This window comes from Hemitrygon akajei, chromosome 1 (assembly GCF_048418815.1).
Source record: "Hemitrygon akajei chromosome 1, sHemAka1.3, whole genome shotgun sequence".
Taxonomy (NCBI): domain Eukaryota; kingdom Metazoa; phylum Chordata; class Chondrichthyes; order Myliobatiformes; family Dasyatidae; genus Hemitrygon; species Hemitrygon akajei.
This window is the reverse complement of record NC_133124.1, coordinates 49,831,594-49,851,850: the sequence shown is the minus strand read 5'-3', so window position 1 is coordinate 49,851,850 and position 20,257 is coordinate 49,831,594. Positions and strand designations below refer to the sequence as shown.

The following is a 20,257-nucleotide window of genomic DNA, read 5'->3' as shown; positions in this document are numbered from 1 at the left end:
GCAACATTTCAGTGGAGTAAGGGAAATTACAATATGAGAGAGGAGTTGGCCAAAGTAAATTGGAAGGAGCTGCTGGCAAGGATGTCAGCAGAGCAGTAATGGCGTGCATTTCTGGGAAAAATGAGGAAGATGCAGCACATGTGTATTCCAAAAATGAAGATACACTCAAATGGTAAAATAGTGCAACCGTGGCTAACAAGGAAAGTCAAAGCTATTGCAAAAACAAACAAAAGGACATACACCAAAACAAAAATTAGTGGGAAGTGTTACGAAAACCCCGTAACCAGGTAACTTACCAGCAAAGATAGATGGATCAGCTGAGTCGGATGCTACTATTTTCAAAAGTTTTATTAATAAAGGGGCACAAAAATTAAGGTTAATACAAACATTCAGATAACATGCGTCAATACTCAATCTAAAACGCAGGTACATTAATAATCACTCAGAAATAAGCTCTTTCGTTGTCTAGGGTATATAATACTGAGTCCAATTGGAAATATAAAGAGTCACTCTGAAGTCTGCAGGCTTTTGGTTTCACGTGTTGGAGAGAGAGAGAGATAAAACGGAAAAACTTGCCGTTTACATCCGTGAAATCAGGGGAGCGATCTTCCCCGTTGTTAGTTAAAAGCGATCTTCCGTTGGTTCCAGCCACAAACCCCGCTTTCGGAATTTAACGCACGTGGCTTATTTCAAAATGGCTTCCCGTTCCCATGGGAAGCGGTATCGTGCTTCTTGGTGTCTCCTTGGTGCGTCTGAGGGTCGTCCTCTTTCAGACCCTTCTTTATACTGCCTCACGGGATCTCAGGTGTCAATCAGGTTGCAGGTGATGCAACCTCTCTCTCTCAACCAGCCCACTTTGCCCGAGGGCTTTACAATGTCCCTGCGAGTTGTCTCCTGAGGTGTCTCCTGAGAACAATGCCACAGTCACCAGCTTTTGTCCCAGTGGAATGTCTTTCCATTTCCTGTGTCCATTCAGCCTCTCTCTCTCTCTCTCTTTTGGGTCATTGACCCCCCTTTTCTAGGGCTCTTGCAATTCTCACAAAGGAGGGGGCTGGTATCATAACAGAAGATAGAGGATTGGGAAGTTTTCAAAAACCTACAGAGAGCAGCTAAAAAACTCATTAGAAGGGAAAAGATGAAATACGACAGCAAGCTAAAAAAAATACCAAAGTGGATAGTGAAAGTTTTTTCAAGTATGTTAAAATTAAAAGAGAAATGAGAGTGGATAATGGATGGCTAGAAATGAGGCAGGAGAAATAATAACAGGGGACAAGGAGATGGCTGATGAACTAAATGAGTATTTTGCATCAGTCTTCACCGTGGAAGACACTTGCAGTATGCCTGAGGTAGTGTTAGAGATTATGGTGGCATTAGAAATGATCTTTCAAAAATCATTGGACTCTGGTACAGTGCCAGAGAACTGGAAAATTACAATTGTTACTCCACTCTTTAAGAAAGGAGGAAGGCAGCAGAAAGGAAATTATAAACCAGTTAGGCTGACCTCAGTGGTTGGGAAGATGTTAGAGTCAATTGGTAAGGATCAGGTGATGGAGTACTTCGTGACATAGGACAAGATAGTATAAAGTCAGCACGGTTTCCTTCAGGGAAAATCCTGTCTGGCGAACCTGTTGGAATTCTTTGAGGAGACTACAAGTATGATAGATAAAGGGGATGCAGTGGATGTTGCTTATTTGGACTTTCAGAAGGCCTTTGACAAAGTGCCACACATGAGGCTGCTTACCAAGTTAAGAGCCCATGGTATTACAGGAAAGTTACTAACATTTTTAGGGCTTTGGCTGGTTGGTAGGAGGCAGCGAGTGGGAATAGAAGGATCCTTTTCTGGTTGGCTGCCTGTGACTGGTGGTGTTCCACAGGGATCGGTGATGGGACCACTTCTTTTTATGCTGTAGATAAATGATTTAGATGATGGAATAGATGGCTTTGTTGCCAAGTTTTTAGATGATATGAAGATTGGTGGAGGGGCAGGTAGTGCTGAGGAAACAGGTAGGATGCAGAAGGACTTAGACAGATTAGGAGAATGGGCAAGAAAGTGGCAAATGAAATGCAATGTTGGAAAATACATGGTCATGCACTTTGGTAGTCGAAATAAATGAGTGGACTATTTTCTAAATGGGGAAAATAACCTAGAATCTAAGATGCAGAGGAACTTGGGAGTCCTTGCACAAAACAGCTGAAGATTTACTTGCAGGTTGAGTCGGTGGTGAGGAAGGCAAATGCTATGTTAGCATTCATTTCATGAGGTCTAGAGCAAGGATGTGATGCTGAGGCTTTATAAGGCACTGGCGAGGCCTCACCGTGAGTATTGTGAACAGTTTTGGGCACCTCATCTTAGAAGAGATGTGCTGGCATTGGAGAGGGTCCAGAGGAGGTTCATAAGGATGATTCCAGGAATGAACGGGTTATCGTATGAGCAATGTTTGATGGCTCTGGGTCTGTACTTGCTGGAATTTAGAAAGATGAGAGGGGATCTCATTGAAACCTTTCGAATGCTGAAAGGCCTGGACAGAGAAGATGTGGAAAGAATGTTTCCCATGATGGGAGAATCTAGGACAAGAGGGCACAGCCTCAGGATAGAGGGGCGTCCTTTTAAAACAGAGATGCGGAGGAACTTCTTTAGCCAAAGGGTAGTGAATTTGGGGCATTTGTTGCCACATGCAGCTGTGGAGGCCAGGTCTTTGGGTGTATTTAAGGCAGAGGTTGATAGGCTCTTGATTGGACATGGTACCAAAAGTTACGGGGAGAAGGCTGGGAACTGGGTTTGAGGAGAAGATACAGAAAAAGGATTAGCCATGATTGAATGGTGGAGCAGACTTGATGGGCCAGATGGCCTAATTCTGCTCCTATGTCTTATGGTCTATGGAATGACATGACTAGGAGGGGTGATAAGGTCCTGCAAAGTGAGTTTAGGGATTTAGGTGCTAAGTTAAAGGACCTCCAGGGTTGTGGTCTCAGGATTGCTACCCGTATCACATTCTAGTGAGGCCAGAAATAGGAAGATGCTACAGTGGCTACAGTTGAGAATGGTGGGAATAATGTTCTGAGCTGCATATATTTCAATGAAAGGAGTATCGTGGGAAAGGCGGATCAGCAGGTGGAATTATGACACTGTAGCTATTAGTGAGACTTGGTTGCAGGAGGGCGAGGACTGGCAGCTCAGTGTTCTGGGGTTCCATTGTTTTAGATGTGATAGAGTTGGAGGGATTAAAGGGGGAAGGGTGGCAATACTCGTAAGGGAAAATGTCATGGTAGTTCTCAGTCAGGGCAGACTGGAGAACTTATCTAGTGAGGTTTTATGGTGGAACTGAGGAAGAAGAAAAGTATGACCCTACTAATGGGATTATGTCATAGACTACCCAACAGTCCGGGGAAATTAGAGGAGCAAATTTGTAGAGAAATCGCAGGCTGTTGCCAGGAACCTACGGTTGTGATAGTAGGTGATTTTAATTTTCCACATATTGACTGTAAAAGGGCTGGATGGGAAAGAGTTTGTCAGATGTGTTCAGGAAATTTTCCTTAATCAGTACATTGAAGAACTAGAGAGAGTGTGAAACTAAATCTCCAATTGAGGAGTGAGACAGGGCAGATGACAGAAGTTTATGTACGGGAACACTTTGCATCTAGTGATCATAATGCCACTATTTTCAAGCTAATTATGGAAAAGAATAGGTCTGGTCCTCGGGTTGAGATTCTAAATTGGAGAAAGGCCAATTTTGATGGTATCAGAAAGGATCTGGTAAGTGTTGATTGGGACAGGTTGTTTTCTGGCAAAAGTGTACTTGGTAAGTGGGAGGCCTTCAAAAGAGATATTTTGAGAGCACAGAGTTTGGATATTCCTGTCAGAATAAAAAGCAAAGATAATATGTTTATGGAAAATTGGTTTTCATTAGAATTTGAGGCCCTGGTTAAAGAAAAGAAGGAGGTGCATAGTAGGTATAGGCAGTAGTAATAAATGAGATACTTGAGGAGAGTAAGAAATGCAAGCAAACAGTTAAGAAGGAAATCAGAATTGCTAAAAGAAAATGTAAGGTTGCTCTAGCAGACAAGGTGAAAGAGAATCCTAAGGGCTTCTATAGATATCTTCAGGGCAAAAGGATTGCAATGGACAAAATTGGTCCTCTTAAAGATCAGAATAGTAAACTATGTATTATCAAAAGAGATTGGGGAGATCTTAAATGGATTTTTTTCATCTGTATTTACTTGGGAGGTGGACAGCAGGAGCAAGGTCATGGAGCCAATACAGGTTAAAGAGGAGGAGGTGTTTTCTGTCTTGATGCAAATTAGAGTGGATAAATCCCCAGGGCCTGACATGTTCCCTCAGACACTGTGGGAAGCTAGTGCAGAAGATGCAGGGGCTCTAGCAGAGATATTTAATGCATCCTTAGCCATGTATGAGTTGCTGTAGGATTGGAGAATAGGTAAAGTTGTTCTATTCTAAAAGAAAGGTTCTAAGAATAAGCCAGGAAATTATAGACCAGTGAGCCTGACATCAGTAGTGGGAAAGGTATTGGAAAGTATTCTAAGGGACTGGATATGTAAGTTTTTGGATTGACAGGGAATGATTGGGAATGATCTGTTAGAGGTAGCCCACCAAAGATTAGCTGCCTCAGTATATCTTTTAACTCAACACACACACAAAATGCTGGTGGAACACAGCAGGCCAGGCAGCATCTATAGGAATAAGCACTGTCGACGTTTCGGGCCGAGACCCTTCGTCTAGTCCTGACGAAGGGTCTCGGCCTGAAACGTCGACAGCGCTTCTCCCTATAGATGCTGCCTGGCCTGCTGTGTTCCACCAGCATTTTGTGTGTGTTGTTTGAATTTCCAGCATCTGCAGATTTCCTCATGTTATATCTTTTAACTCTCAAGCCAAGCTCAGTGCTCATTTTTCTGCAGGGCACCTATTGAAATAGATGGCAGGTTGTGTAGTAGCATCCACAATGGACTTTGAGGCGACTGGTCCCGGCTTCAAATCTGGCCAGCTGCTCACACCCTTTCCATCTGTGCTGAGTTGAGCATCAAGCTAGCAACTCAGCCTCATTAAAAAAAACAGACAAAAAATGATAACGGAACGGCAAGGTTGCCACCCAATGTGCCAAGAGACACAGAAAGGAACCACACATCTATTGAAATGGAAATAAGAGGGCAAGTCTCCCCTTATAAGTGAGTGCAGCTCCAGTTATTGGATGCAATACTGCAACACTCACTTCCAATGGTTATTTTAGAGCTCCGCTTTTAATGGAACACTTCTGTAATTGAAGACATGTTATTAATCTTGCAACATAGTAATATTAAAAGCAGGGCTAAAAGATTCCTTCATTAGACACTATCCACAATCTCAGTGTTTTCTCTGGGTAGGTGGGTATCTTAGAAAAGCATCAGTTAAAGTGAAAGAAAAAATCTGAAGGCAAAAGAATGAGGGAGAGCTGCCAATGGAAAAGAAACAGACAAGGAAATCCATTCGAAAAGTTTCCTTCACCACTCCCTGTGGATCTCAAATCTACAATGATACATAGCGAATGCTCATGCCAGCTGGGCAATTGCCTGGACAAACAAGGTAGCTGCAAGTGGATACTATAGCTACCAATCTGACTGCTCCCTGTAAGGCTTCTGCTCTATTTTGTTTTACACTGGAATCATACCAGTGGAATTATGAGTGTAGAGAATCCAAATCCAAATATATCTGGGTCTCAGTAGCACATCAGCTGTATAATTGTCCATTGTTAGAATTAAGATGTGAGTGCAAAATAGGCTGAAAACCCAACCCTCTCCCTAACGGGAAAGGGCAAACAGCATCTTCACTATACAGGCTGATTTTTATGTGGATTTTTTTTTCTCCCAGATATCTCCCTATAAAATTATACTCTCATAGTTATTAGCCTATTTCCAGCTTGTGTCAAAAAAAGTGACAATACCCCGCTTGTCTGCCTTGACTCCAGTTGATAGCAGTTTTAAGTCTGATATTTTCTTGATTTTGAGTAATATTTACGATAATACTGAATGAATACTGTAATGTTGATGTCTTTCTAATTAGATGTTAAACAGTGTCCCCTTCTGCTGGCCCGTGAGGACATATGGACATTCAAAGTTGGGGAAACAGTTTATCTGGCCACTTATCTTGCTCCTTTGTGTGGAATCTTTTCTGTAAAACCACTTCCACTTTAAAATAGTTTTAGATCATTGTCTATCCACAACAATGCCTTTAAGGTGCCAGAAAGGTTCCACCAAATCTGCCCCTGCAAAATCCTCCAAATTCATGGGCAGGATAAGTGAACCAATGTCAATGTCCTCTCCTCTGTCCAGGCCAACATCCACAGCAGTGAGGCACTAATTACACTCAGCACATTGCTCACAAACCCTTACCAGACCTTAGAAACTGACTTTTTTTTCTGAGCTCTGTGATGGGATGGGAAGGGACGGTCAGATAAACAGAGGAAAGGATCCAAGGAAGTGAAAATGTTCCTGATTTTTTTCTTTCTTTTATCTGTCTACCTATGACAGAGCTCAAAATTGACTGCTTGTTTTGGGAGTCTGCTGTCAAGTGTGCAAAAGATGAGGTCTGTCCAATGTAGGTGGCTGAATATAACTGGGTCTCAATACTGGAGTATTGGCCTGTGACAGGTTACTGGCATTGGCTTGCTTGTCTCTCCAGTAAACTTAGAGGATTTTGCAGACAAGATTCAAAATTCAATTTCAAGTTTAACTATCATTCAACCGTACACGAATAAAGCCAAACGAAATATCATTCCTCTGGGCCAGTGGTGCAAAACACAAACAGCACTTTCAAAATAGCAAGCAAAAAAACATATATATGTAGTCCAAGTCCTTGAATGACATGTCCTGCAATTTTATGGTGCAGTTCCCACCAGTGTGCAACAAACATACACATGCAATTCCAGCCTGTCATTCCACCAATTGATCACTGGAGGGCAGCACTGACAGGAGAGGCCAGTCCCCAACTGAGCATGGATGCCATGCTACACCAACTCTGGCATCTCCTCTCCTGCACTGCAGCAGCAGGCAAGCCAGGGGCTTGAGGTATAGTCCTTGCTACAACCAAGGTCACACGGCTCCCTGACATCTGTCGTGCCACCAAACAAAGGAAGCAGGCCTGTGGCATCTTACATTATCAATGTCCGACAGGGTCTTGCAATTGCAAGACAAACGTCCAAGACAATCGCCAATGGTTACACTGCTCACCACCTTTGCGCACCAACTCCGATGTCTTCGTTGCCTTCCTGTAGTATTCAGCAACACGGTCTATACACAGCACAGCTCCTCTGACACCCACTCCAGCTCCTCCAATCAATGAGCAGCTCACTGAAAGGGTAGACCTGCAGTACCTGAAGTTCTTGGAGTTGAACATTGTCTTGCGATCATAACAGAGACTTTTAACAAAGTAAAAACACCGTTGGTTGGCCCCACATTGGTAGTGCTTTTCCAGTGTTTTGCATTGCCTACTGTATGTAGTCCAGGTCTCAAGGATATATAGATGGCAGAAAGCTTGCATGACATCACAGAGCAAGTAAAGTTCATATCTGCTATGTCACTGGATGAAGAATCTCTAAATTGCCATTTGGAGAATGGGCTTTCAGCCACTGGTTGATGACAACCTTCAAGTGGACCTTTCCAGTCAACAGCAATTGCAAGAGCCAGCTTTGCCTGATTTCTTGAAGGTGGCTAGAATTATGATATCTTAAGTCCCATGGAATATGCTCCTCTTCCCAGAGGTGGGCAGTGAAACCGTGAGTTTGCAACATGAACTCTTCACTGTCTTGCACAGGCTGGATGCAAACTTGATGTGAACTTCTGAATTATTTTAAGAAACCAGCTTAGAAATCTCCTGCAGCTTGTTGTGAAAGACTCATCTCTGTAAGGCTCCCATGAATTCTGTGGTTGTTGAATTTAGCAGCTCATTATAACAATTGTACAGAGATGGTGCAATTCAATTTTTATATTAAATGCTACAAGTGCACATTAATAACAAATGGTGTAGATAAAGTATAATGGGAGGAAATGTTAGAGCCCATGAAAGGATCTCTTGACATGTAAAATGGAATAGTTGAATTCTGCACCAAATTAGTCAAAAGTGCCAGATGTTTTTATGTTGCTTGCAGCAGCCTCGACCTACTTGCCAGTGTTTCATTCTGGCTGCATCCCAATTGATTATACTTCTTCTGTACACACACAGATACAGTAAAAAGGTGTTGTTTGTAAACAAGAACTATATAAACTTAGGCAACTAAAAAGGCTTTTGCTTACATTAATAGCTGGATTGCCTTGAAATAGCAGTAGTAATTGAAGCTGTGCAATATGTTAAAATTCTGGCAGTTTAAAATGCTTTGTGGGGAGCTAGATGCAGCAGAACTGCATATCAGATATTTTGATGCTTGACTTTCCAACCATATAAAATTAATGGTAGGAAAACTATGCCCAGATTTCCAATATGTGGCCTCAATTGGTGAGGATTCCTTCCCTGCCAGTAATGTGAAATTGGATTATATTTCCTTATTCATTGCTGCCACTCCCAACCTTCCTTTTCAGAGTCTATTGATAAAACCTAGTCATTTGACAGTTAGGATTTAACTTTGCTTCTGTTTTCATAAAATATCACTGATTTTATACAGAAGAAGTAATGTCATGCATCTCAGGTGATTCGATAAAATAGTTATGATAGTTCTGGGGCATTTACCCTCAGTGGCCATGTATTAGGTACCTCCTGTACCTAATAAATTGCTCACTGAGTTTATGTTCATGGTCTTCTGTTTCTGTAGCCCATTCACTTCAAAGTTCGATGTGTTGTGCTTTCAGAATACTCTTCTGCACCCCACTGTTGTAAGGCATGGATAATTGAGTTACTGTTGCCTTCCTGCCAGTTTGAACCAGTCTGGCTATTCTCCTCTAACCTCTCTTGTTAACAAAACATTTTGGCCCACAGAATTGCTGCTCATTGGATGTCTTTTGTTTTGCACCATTTTCCGTAAACTTTAGAGACTATTATGCGTGGAAAATCCCAGGAGATCAGCAGTTTCTGAGGCACTCAAACCACCCCCTCTGGCACCAACAATCAATCCATAGTTAACATCACTTAGACAACATTTCTTCCCAATTCTGATATTTGATCTGAACAACAACTGAGCATCTTGACCATGTCTGTGCTTTTGTGCATTGAGTTACAGACGTATGGGTGTACCTAATAAAGTAGACACTGAGTATACTATGATACTATATTCATTTACAACATTTATTTTAGGTTAATGTTTCTAGTGAATCTTAAATGTCCTTTAAAAGCATGTGTTTATGATTCTATTACAAATGGAAAGACAAAAATACGTGTAACATGTTTCCATTATAATTATGGCTTCCATTCAGAGTTATTTATACAAATCTTCCTCCAGTCTTTAGATCTGAATAGAACCCTTCACATTGGAAAACGTGTGTGTGCATATGGTGAGAGTGGGAGCAAAATTGTTATCTCTCTCTTGCCCCTCCTGGTGTTTGTATGGGCATATGATGGGACTCAGCAGTAATGTTGCTTTATCTCTCTTGCCCCTCTGGTGTTTATATTGTGTGTTGCAAAGAAACAAATGAATATCTGGAAGTTCGGGGAAGATGGTCAGTGTGAGACATATGCCTATACAGGAATTCTTGTGGAAGCAAGGATTTATTCTGGGAAGGGGATGAATATAAAAGGAATGTGTTTAGTGTGAAAAGTGAAGAGATGGTGGTTGTGTAGATGAGTAGTGAATGGTGTTAGTGTGCACTGTGAGAGAGAAAAGTAAGTGGAGGTGGTATATGCTAATGAAGTAGTAAGTCAATGGAAAAGATGGAATGGATGAAATTGTCACAACCATTGAAGTTAACTAAGTAACATGATACTGTTGAGCAAAGGGAGCATAAGACGTAGGAGCAGAATGAGGCCATTCAGCCCATCAAGTCTGTTTTGCCATTCTACCATGGTTGATTTATTATTGCTCTCAACCCCATTCTCCTTGCTCTTCCCTGTAACTTCTGACATCCTGACTAATGAGACTAATCAGAACCTATCAACTTCCACTTTAAATATACCCAGTGAATTTGCCTCCACAGCCATCTGTGGCAATAAGTTCCACAGTTTCCCTACCCTCTGTCTGAAACAAATTCCTCCGATTTCTGTTCTAAATAGATATTCCTCTATTCTGAGGCTGTACCCTCTGGTCCTAGACCCCCCAATTATAGGATATATCCTCTCCACATCCATTCTATCTAGGCCTTTCAGTGTTTGAAAGGTTTCTATGAGATCCCCCATCATTCTTCTAGACTCCGAGTACAGACCCAGAACCATCAAACACTCCTCTTATGTTAACCCTTTAATTCCCAGAATCATTCTCATGAACCTTCTCTTTTCTTAGATAAGGTGCCCAAAGCTACTCACAATACTCCATGTACAGTCTGACCAATGACTTACAAAGCCTCAGCATTACGTCCTCTTGAATTTCATGCTAACACTGCATTTGTCTTCTTTACCACCGACTCAGCCTGCAAGTTAACCTTTAGGGAATCCTACACAAGGACCCGCAAGCCCTTGGATGTTAAGCTCCCAAATATGATCTTCTTCCAGCCATGACTCAGTGATGCACATCTCCAAGAAAGGCTGGTGCGCAAGCATGACTTTGGTTTTCTCACAAAGAGGATTCTTTCTGGAACTGAAGACATCTCCCTTGTTTGCAGCAAAGTCATTAAACTCTGGATTAAAAAGTAGCTGACATGACCTGAAGCTGCAACCAGTAACAGGGAAGTCATTTGATGGGATTTGTGAAGAATTAGATAATTGTAGTTTTGGGTTCATGATGAGCCTAAATTTGAACACATTGGAAATGAATTTTCATAGTTAGAATGAGAATCAGGTTTATTATCATGGGCATGTGACGTGAAATTTGTTAACTTAGCAGCAGCAGTTCAATGCAATACATACTCTAGCAAAGAGAGAGAGAAAAAATAATAAATAAAATAAAACATAATAAATAAACTTGACAGATAGACCTCAGTATGTGCGGTTGGGAGACTGTAGGTCTGACACGGTGGTAAGCAGCACGGGCGCCGCAGGGAACCGTACTCTCTCCGGTCCTGTTTACCCTGTACACATCAGACTTCCAATATAACTTGGAGTCCTGCCATGTGCAAAAGTTCGCTGATGACACGGCCATAGTGGGGTGTGTCAGGAATGGACAGGAGGAGGAGTATAGGAAACTGATACAGGACTTTGTGATATGGTGCAACTCAAACTACCTGCGTCTCAATATCACCTAGACCAAGGAGATGGTGGTGGACTTTAGGAGATCTAGGCCTCATATGGAGCCAGTGATCATTAATGGAGAATGTGTGGAGCAGGTTAAGACCTACAAGTATCTGGGAGTACAGTTAGACGAGAAGCTAGACTGGACTGCCAACACAGATGCCTTGTGCAGGAAGGCACAGAGTCGACTGTACTTCCTAAGAAGGTTGGCGTCATTCAATGTCTAGTGAGATGCTGAAGATGTTCTATAGGTCAGTAGTGGAGAGCGCCCTCTTCTTTGTGGTGGCGTGTTGGGGAGGAAGCATTAAGAAGAGGGACGCCTCATGTCTTAATAAGCTGGTAAGGAAGGCGGGCTCTGTCGTGGGCAAAGTACTGGAGAGTTTAACATCGGTAGCTGAGCGAAGGGCGCTGAGTAGGCTACGGTCAATTATGGATAACTCTGAATATCCTCTACATAGCACCATCCAGAGACAGAGAAGCAGTTTCAGCGACAGGTTACTATCGATGCAATGCTCCTCAGACAGGATGAAGAGGTCAATACTCCCCAATGCCATTAGGCTTTACAATTCTACCGCCAGGACTTAAGAACTTTTTAAAAGCTATTATTAATGCTTTTTGAGATAGTGATTTAGAGGCATATCATATTTTTTTTTACTGAGTTAAGTATTGTATGTAATTAGTTTTGCTACAACAAGTGTATGGGACATTGGAAAAAAGTTGAATTTCCCCATGGGGATGAATAAAGTATCTATCTATCTATCTAAACAAGTAAATCAATTATGTATATTGAATATATTTTTTAAAATGTACAAAAACAGAAATACTGTATACTAAAAAAAGGAGGTAGTGCCCAAAGCTTCAAAGTCCATTTAGGAATCAGATGGCAGAGGGGAAGAAGCTGTTCCTGAATCGCTGAGTGTGTGCCTTCAGGCTTCTGTATCTCCTACCTAATGGTAGCAGAGTGAGGAAAGGGTTTTTAATGGGTATTCTTTGGGATATATGCAGTAGCATTGATTAAAATCTCCAGACGAGTGGAATAAACAATTTTAGCAAATAAAAATATATATATTTGGTTTTATGTTCTCCAGTAGCTGCTGTTTTCACTAGTTACAAGGTGATAGACCAGACATAGCACATAAACCAGACAGACTCGTGCCAAAGTATTAGCCAATAAAAAGAAAATTATTTGAAAGGTGCCCTGATAAACACTGCTTTCTTGGCAATTTATTCAATCTTCATGGAACTGAATACTAGTGTGATTTTCAGCTTTCAAGAAAGCCAGGAATTATGATGAACTTTTTGATTCTGAGGGAATTCAAAGGTGAAGTTACAGTAGGAATGTGGTTCTGCAGTATGGCTTACTGCTTCTATTTCTCATTTTCAGCTATTCTTAACTATGGGAAAAAAAAACTTTCTGTGTGAATACTATTCAAAGAGGAGTCTCCCCCATATGAATGAACAAGGATATCTTTACTTAATACATGAACCTTGTTAATTCATTAGTACATTCAATGGAAGGTTACTGGATATATGAAAAATGGTAGTTGATCCACTATTTGTCTGCAGCATCTTACCATGGACTGTCTGTCAGTGTGGGCATATTTGCCTCCTTCCCAAGTTCCAGAAATCAATTATTTTTGGCATTCTTTTGTTTTCCTTGTTAGTAGTATCCTAAAAATCCATATTTCCATGTACATGAGGAAAAAGTTGCAAAATATTTACTGGTGTAAATTTTTTCTGAGTATTAAAATGTGGAATGATTAAAATTTAGTTGTTTCAAATTTTAATACTTGCAAAAATATTTACCTGATGTCACAAGGTAGGAAAATAATGAAGTGTGAGAAAACCATAACCATAATAAGCTTCTATTTCTCATTGGCAGAGTGAACTAAATCATTTTTTAAAATATCTGGTCACTTTAAAGTAGAAATGTTAGAAAGGATATATTACAGGTAGGGAATAATCTTATGTGTTTGTGTTTATGTGTCATTAGCACTAAAGTCCAGTTCAAACTGATGAAATGAAAATGGTACTTGCCTATTGACATTTAATGTATTTTGTGGAATTAGGCCAATTATCTTTAACCAAATCAACAAACAAAAGGGAAAGAACACGTGTCCAAATGAGTGGCTTTGACACATAATTTTGAGCAACATTGGTTGGTCATGGTTTAGAAGCTTTATTCCCATGTTTAGTTGTGACAATATAGATCCAATTTAAAGAGAATCTGACGGTACAATTGGGTTCCTAAAAACAGAAATCTCTAATTCCCTTGTCATAACGTCCTTTCTCTTGAAAAACAAGTGACATTTGTTACTTTAGCAACTCAATTATTTTTTACTTTAATAAAATATTTTGAACTTCCTTTATAGCATGACTTTCCATTCACCAGAAAATCTGGGATATGTTCTTTAAACTTTATATCCAGTCCTGTTTTGCACTCTAACTATGTAAGAAATTGAGGCTTACAAAGGTTTATTCCCAGGAAAATTTACATCTTGGTTGTGATTAGAATCTGAAGAAAACCCAACTAGGGCATGTTGACGTTCACTTATTCATAGTCCCTGTGTATTTATATTGTTGGACAATGGGGAGGGGTGGGGGGTTGGGTAAAAAGATTGACAGCATAGGAACCAAGTCACTTATCAAAGCCTTTTAAAACCTTCCCTTCTCCACTATTGCTCCATTTATTTAAATTCCCACAGACCATCAAGATGTTTTCTACAAAATTACTTACTTCAACATTTAAAATTGCATTGCAAATTCTAGCACATCATCATACCTTGACAATGTGTCGAGCTGTTAATTAGTTGAATGAACAACTTGAATCAGAGAATGGGATCAAGTGCTTAAATGGACAAAAATCCTTGAAACCTTAATTACAACATGAGATAAGCTATCAAGGCTAACTTCACAAGATGGCACTCAATTATCTATAAATAAGCAGTATAAATGCACTAATTTCTTCAACAGGATACCTAAAAAAAAACTAGTGAGTGTGGAAGCTATTATAACCCTCCCATAACCAAAGGAGGTAATGCAAAAATAAGAAAACTTGCCATTTATCATTATAGGTAATATAACTCCACTGTAAACTTATAGCTGAGCTTATTTATTCAAAACACAATGATCCATCATGATAATATAAATCAGTTTACACTAAGGCTAATTTAACATGAATACCATCCAGAGCAAATAGCTTTCAGTCCAGACAGTGAATAAACAAAGTTCACCACGTATTTCTTCCTGAATGCCCCTATTATTGCTAGTGCATATTCACAATAAAGTATAGGATTAAGTACGCTTAATAGGAAGAAATTGTTTTGAATGCTTATTTTAATTGGCTAAAAGAGCAATATTGTCCAATGTTTTGTGAAAAAATATTATTACAAGGTTACTAAAACACTGTCATGAGGATTAGAAGATGCAGTGCCTGCTTTTTTTTAAAATAGCAAATCACAAAAGTGCTCATTTCCAGAGGATTTGCCACCCACTGGGTAAAGGACCAGGCAGTTCCAGGCTCCAATTGGCTTGGTGTTGTTTCAGTGGCATTTGGACATGTACTTAACCTGCACAATTCTCAACAGAAGTTGATACCATAGTGTGCAACCTCTGACCTACGCTCTACTGATGCTAATAAAACATTGGGCCAGGTTGATGAAGAGTTGTGAATTAAAGGACTGATTAGGAAAACAGTGTGTGCTATCTATAGGTGGCTGATTAAGGTTTGATCGCTGTGTATATTTGTTTGGTGCTTACTTCTGACTTTAAAGATCATGCATAAGACAGGCATGCAGTAACTTCTGCAGTTTGATGTGGGCATAAGACTTGATCTGTAAGGATGATCATGAAGGGGGGAAGATGTGTCCTTCTCCCTTTCCAAAGCACCCTATTAAGTTGCTGTGTTGTGACTGTCATGGGAAGTGTTCTTTAAGAATATAGCACGTTCCCGATGCTTCCTGTGGTAAAGATACAACAGCTGCCACCAGGAGCAGTGAGGTCCTATTTTAATGTGTTCAGTAGTTGGAGAACTGCTCTAATAATTTTTAAAGTTAAGTGTTCTCATTTGTGCAATTGTTATGGGGAAGCTGTGGGTTGCTATTGAATGCAATGTTTAATGTTCCAAACAAGACAAATAAACGTATTCTTTCAGTTCAAATGGGCCATTGTCTGGCAAAAAAGGAATATGCATGCACAGATAGCTTAGAATCTGTATTCTGGTGTGGATCAGAATATTCAGGGTACTTTCCATCTCTAATGAGGCAGTTTGGCAAGGATGTAGCATGGATCAATGAACTTTATGCGGTTTTTCTTTTAAGACAGACCCTCACGACAGAATGTACACTAAAAATTTAGGGTGGTGGTGGGGGTGCAGCAGTAAGTTCCTAGTTCCTCATGTGAAGCATCGAAAACCAGGAAATTTACAAATCAAGCTCATTGAAATTTTCATTTCTTTCCCTCTTCTGTATTCTAACTGAGGAAGAGTCTACATCAGTATCCCGGTGGGTCAAAAACTCATGCCATGATCATCAGTTGCTTTCTGTTTGTTTCAGAATCAGCACAGCAATCCCAATTTAGAATCCCAATCCTCATGTGAGACTTTGACTTGAAATGTTGACAATTCCTTTCTTCCCACAGATGCAGTTCAACTCACTATGTTCGTCCAGCACAGATTCAGATTCCAGCATCTGTCGTCTTTTATGATCACAGTATAGATATTTTGACATCCACTACTTTTATGGTTTATTTATATTGTTTAATGAAAGCAAATCCATAGTTGCTTTGCCCACATATAAAGATAGAATTCTATAAAGTTACTCCTAACTTCTCCCAAATCAAACTAAGACTCAATTTCTTTTCTCCCATAATGTTACAATAACCCAATATTGTAAAACTTCTTTCCCAACACTATTGCTTTCAGTGATCAAAAAGAGTATTCAACTTTTAGAGAATAGCAGCAAGTTTCACGAAAGTAACAGGATTAATTTGATAACTAAAATAGATTACAGCAAATTTTAGATGCCTTTTTTTATCTGTGGGCCATTTGATGTTCTCATTCTGTGGATGGCGAAGTAATGTGAGAAACACAATCTCCATTCAAAACTGAAAGAAACTGTTTGCATTAAAAACATTTTCAACATTTAGAATGAGAATTTAATCTAAATAAATATTGCTATTTCATATGACAATATACATATAATTATGCTGCCAAAGTTCAATCAGTCATAGTTAATATTAATTTTCTCAGAGTAAGTAAGAAGGTCGATCACTTGTGGGTAGCATGTCCTGTGTTGCTTTTCATGGAAGGTCATTGCACATGCCTTATACTGTACTTTTCCTTCCTACTGGAATGCATTCATTAATTCATTTGGTTTTGACATTAATCTTTGATTGACAGTTTATGCCTGCCTTATAGTTCTGCTGACAAAATGCCATCATCAGCTCAGCTATCTACTAGGCACCTGACAAATGAGAGAAGGGCACGGTTGTATTCTATCTGTTAGTCAGAAGGAAAGTGAATTTACCAAGTCAGGAAATACTTTTTGATATTTAAGTCAATATGCAAACTTGATACAGGAAGAGGGATGAAAAACTCTTAAATAGTATTTCATTTTGATTGTTCTACTTGATGCAAAACTGATAAGCAAATAAATAAATATGAACTTTCAACAAGGTTAAAACATTTTTCTTGCTTGTTTGAAAATATGAAGGGTAAAAGTTTGTGATTAATGTAAACATTGACAAGACATCTAAGCAGATATATATGCAGCTTTTTTCCCACCAAGTATAGTTGCAAATGTTTTAGATTTGGTTTGTGAATAATTCGTTTCTGACAAAGATGGAAAATAGGAAGTAAATATAAAAGTTTAATCAAAGTCATCAGGATATTTGGTGAGAAGTGTTTACTCCTATGCATATTTGAGAGGAGCCAATTTATAAAAATTAGTAGAAATCCAGGGTCATATTGTTCTCATGATAATATTCTGTCTGTTACTGTCCTGGTGGCTTTTGGTTCAGATGTTCTTTGACCACTTGGACTAACATACATTTTTCTTTAGGCTGACAGAGAAAATCAGATTTTTGATTAATATACAGTATATATTGCAGATGTGTTGCACTTTTTTCTTCAGTGCAAAATGTTTTGCGTCAAATAAAAATTAATTCTTACCTAAATCCTATTCACTTCTTTGATTTATCAAAATGGCAACAACACTACAATGAAATTAAATAGTCTGCTATTAACAATTAATAAAAAGTACAATACTCACACCTTCCCATTATCCTAGACGACATTGTTATATTTGGGCAAGTGCTCCGATTGTTGTAGTTATAAGAACAACTTCTATTTCCAGTCCCATTAGAATATTAAAAATAATTATTAAAAATAATATAGGATCAGAAGAAAAATGCCAAGGTTACAAAGTGCTTTTTCCAGCACAGGATACTTCAAGTTTTCACTTTATAATGTGTAATTTTTATATTTATATATCAAGTCTGACTATTACCTCAGCACATATTACAATTACAGCTCAGTTTCAGTGATGTGTGGATGGATAACTTGGAAATCTAGCTGCAAGTACTTGGCAGTTCAGTATAATTTGTGTGAATGCTACAGTGTTGATTTTATGTAAAGGACTTTCAAAAGTATAAATGTTCTTAGTTTAAGCCAAGCTAGGTTGCTGTTAAGCTGTTTTCAGTTTCAATATTAAAGTTCCTTTTAATACACTGTAATAATCTGCAGTACGTGTGACTATGAAATAGCTTCAATATTGCCAGATGTTTTTCTTCCATTCTGCAGGCTAAATTTAGAGTTGTTTACAGCCAAAGACATCATGGAGCTTCAAGTAAAGGTCCTCCACCTGAAAGAAAAGGTGTCTAACCTGGCTGACCTTCTACTAGAGACAAGCCATGGTGGATTTCCTGTGATTTATCGGCCGGCACATGCCCAGGAGGAAGTATTCATAGGAAATATCACCAGGTGAGTAGGCTTTTGTGTTAAAACCAAGCCACATGCTGCTAGGTTAAATGCTCATGAAATGGCCTGACATTTTTTGTTTTCAACAGTAAGGCACCACTAGCAGCTGGTGGTAGCAACCATAATGTCATAAGTGTTTTAAATCTAAATCTAAACCACATTGCTTGGTAAAGCATGATTTCAATTTATCATACTGTATTTATTCAAAGGAACTGATTGTGCAAAATACCTGAAATATTAAACCAATAACTATAAATTAATAAAGTTTAAACAACTTACAAAAAACAGTCATATGCAATGGGTTTATAGCAACTGGAATGCATTATTAACAACTTACTTCACAGGACTCTAGCTGTAGTATGCAATAATGTATTCGCCTCATTGATATGTTTCAGGAGTCAGTAAATGCTCTTTCAGGATTCCACACACAGAAAAAAACAGATCTTATGGATGTGCAAATTAATGGAAATTAAATTCTGTTAATCCTAACCAATTTTGTAATGCAACACTAATGTCCAATGTTATTTTTGTTAAGTTTGAAAATATGTTGTAGGACCTGGCATTCAACCAATTGGATTTGAATTGTGAAAAACAACCCAGCAATAAAAGTGAAAACAGCAAAACCATGTAATTGCGACAATAGCCACAAAATGATCAGCGTTTGATAATACAGCTTTATTCTTGCAATTATGCTTGTTACATTCTATGTGCAATTGTGGCAAAATAGATTAAGTCTGCAGTCAAGACTTTACAGATAAGTCTCATGATCCACAATCTGCCAACAATTTCTTTGCTTTTTTTTAATGCTTCGTTGTTTTCTGATTCATTGCTTTTTTCCCCTTTCTTTTACTAATTTTAACTTGGAGGGGAGGAGATAAACCTTGCGGCAAGCATCTGTGAATCTCATCAGGATGTCTATAGAACAGTCTAGGGATAAGTCTCCTCTTGAAAAGAAAAGATGTATGTAGATAACACACTGTTATATCATCAAGATGTCTCAAATGACCATCCCAGTAAATATGTTTTTTTAAAGGTACTCTAGGGAAACCTGCAGACAGTGTGCTTGTGGTTGTGACTAACATCAGCAAAAAGGAAGGCACTACTTAACAAGATGAAGTACAAGCCAGGGTATCAACATGGGTCTTACTGCTCACATAATGTCACTGGATTTTATCAGCAGCCAGTCAAGTCTTCAGTTTCAGCTGAGGTCAAGGATACAAATGATAAATGGCACTGGATCAGGCCATTCAGCCAAGCAAGTCTCTGCTGGCATTTTGTTTCTCTTGGTGTTCCTCCCACCCTTTCTCAACCCAGTCAATTCTCTTTATTCTCTAATAGCACAATGATACACTTTGATAACTTTGCACTAAAATGGGCTTCTCTTTATTTTTGTTCTAATTGTGATCTAATTTATGTCTAATTTCTGCTTTTCTTGTGAATGCTATTTATACGATGCGATGTGCCTGTGCTGTTGCTTCATGTGAGTTTATCATTGCACTCTGTGTACTCTATGCATAGTTTTTGCATATGACAATACATTCAACTCTGAACTTTTGAACTTCGGTTTGAAAATGAATTTGTACGATTCATTTCAACTTCCTCTGGCAGAAAGTTCCATACTTTCACTAATCTTTGGTTAAAAAATTTGTTCTAAATTTCCTGCAGGAAGTTTTGGTGACTATCTTGTAATTACAATCTATCCTCCAAGTGGTGACTTCCCCTTTTGATATGCTCTGTGAAAATCTTTATAACTTTAAAGGCATGTATTAAGTCATCATTTAGCTTTCTTTTCCGTGAAGAAAGAGACCCAATCTGATCAACCTTTTGAGCTGTATATATATGTTCACATATCTGATATCACATAATCTATACGTTCACATTCTTCTCTGCACTTCCTCCTCTCCCAGTACGTCTTTGTAAATATCCTATTATATATTATAAAGAAGTGTCAAAACAATTCCTAAAATTATTGTTTGGAACAATGTAGC

General features: G+C 39.0%; 1 protein-coding gene across 1 annotated transcript in view; it reads left to right on the top strand.

The window, feature by feature from the left end:
* LOC140726382 (chloride channel protein C-like) overlaps positions 1-20,257 on the top strand; it is an 89,586-nt gene that overhangs the window by 49,391 nt on the left and 19,938 nt on the right. The window contains exon 13 of the mRNA XM_073042685.1: positions 18,093-18,272. Within this exon, the coding sequence (XP_072898786.1) occupies positions 18,093-18,272 (180 nt within the window). The remainder of the gene's footprint in view (positions 1-18,092; positions 18,273-20,257) is intronic.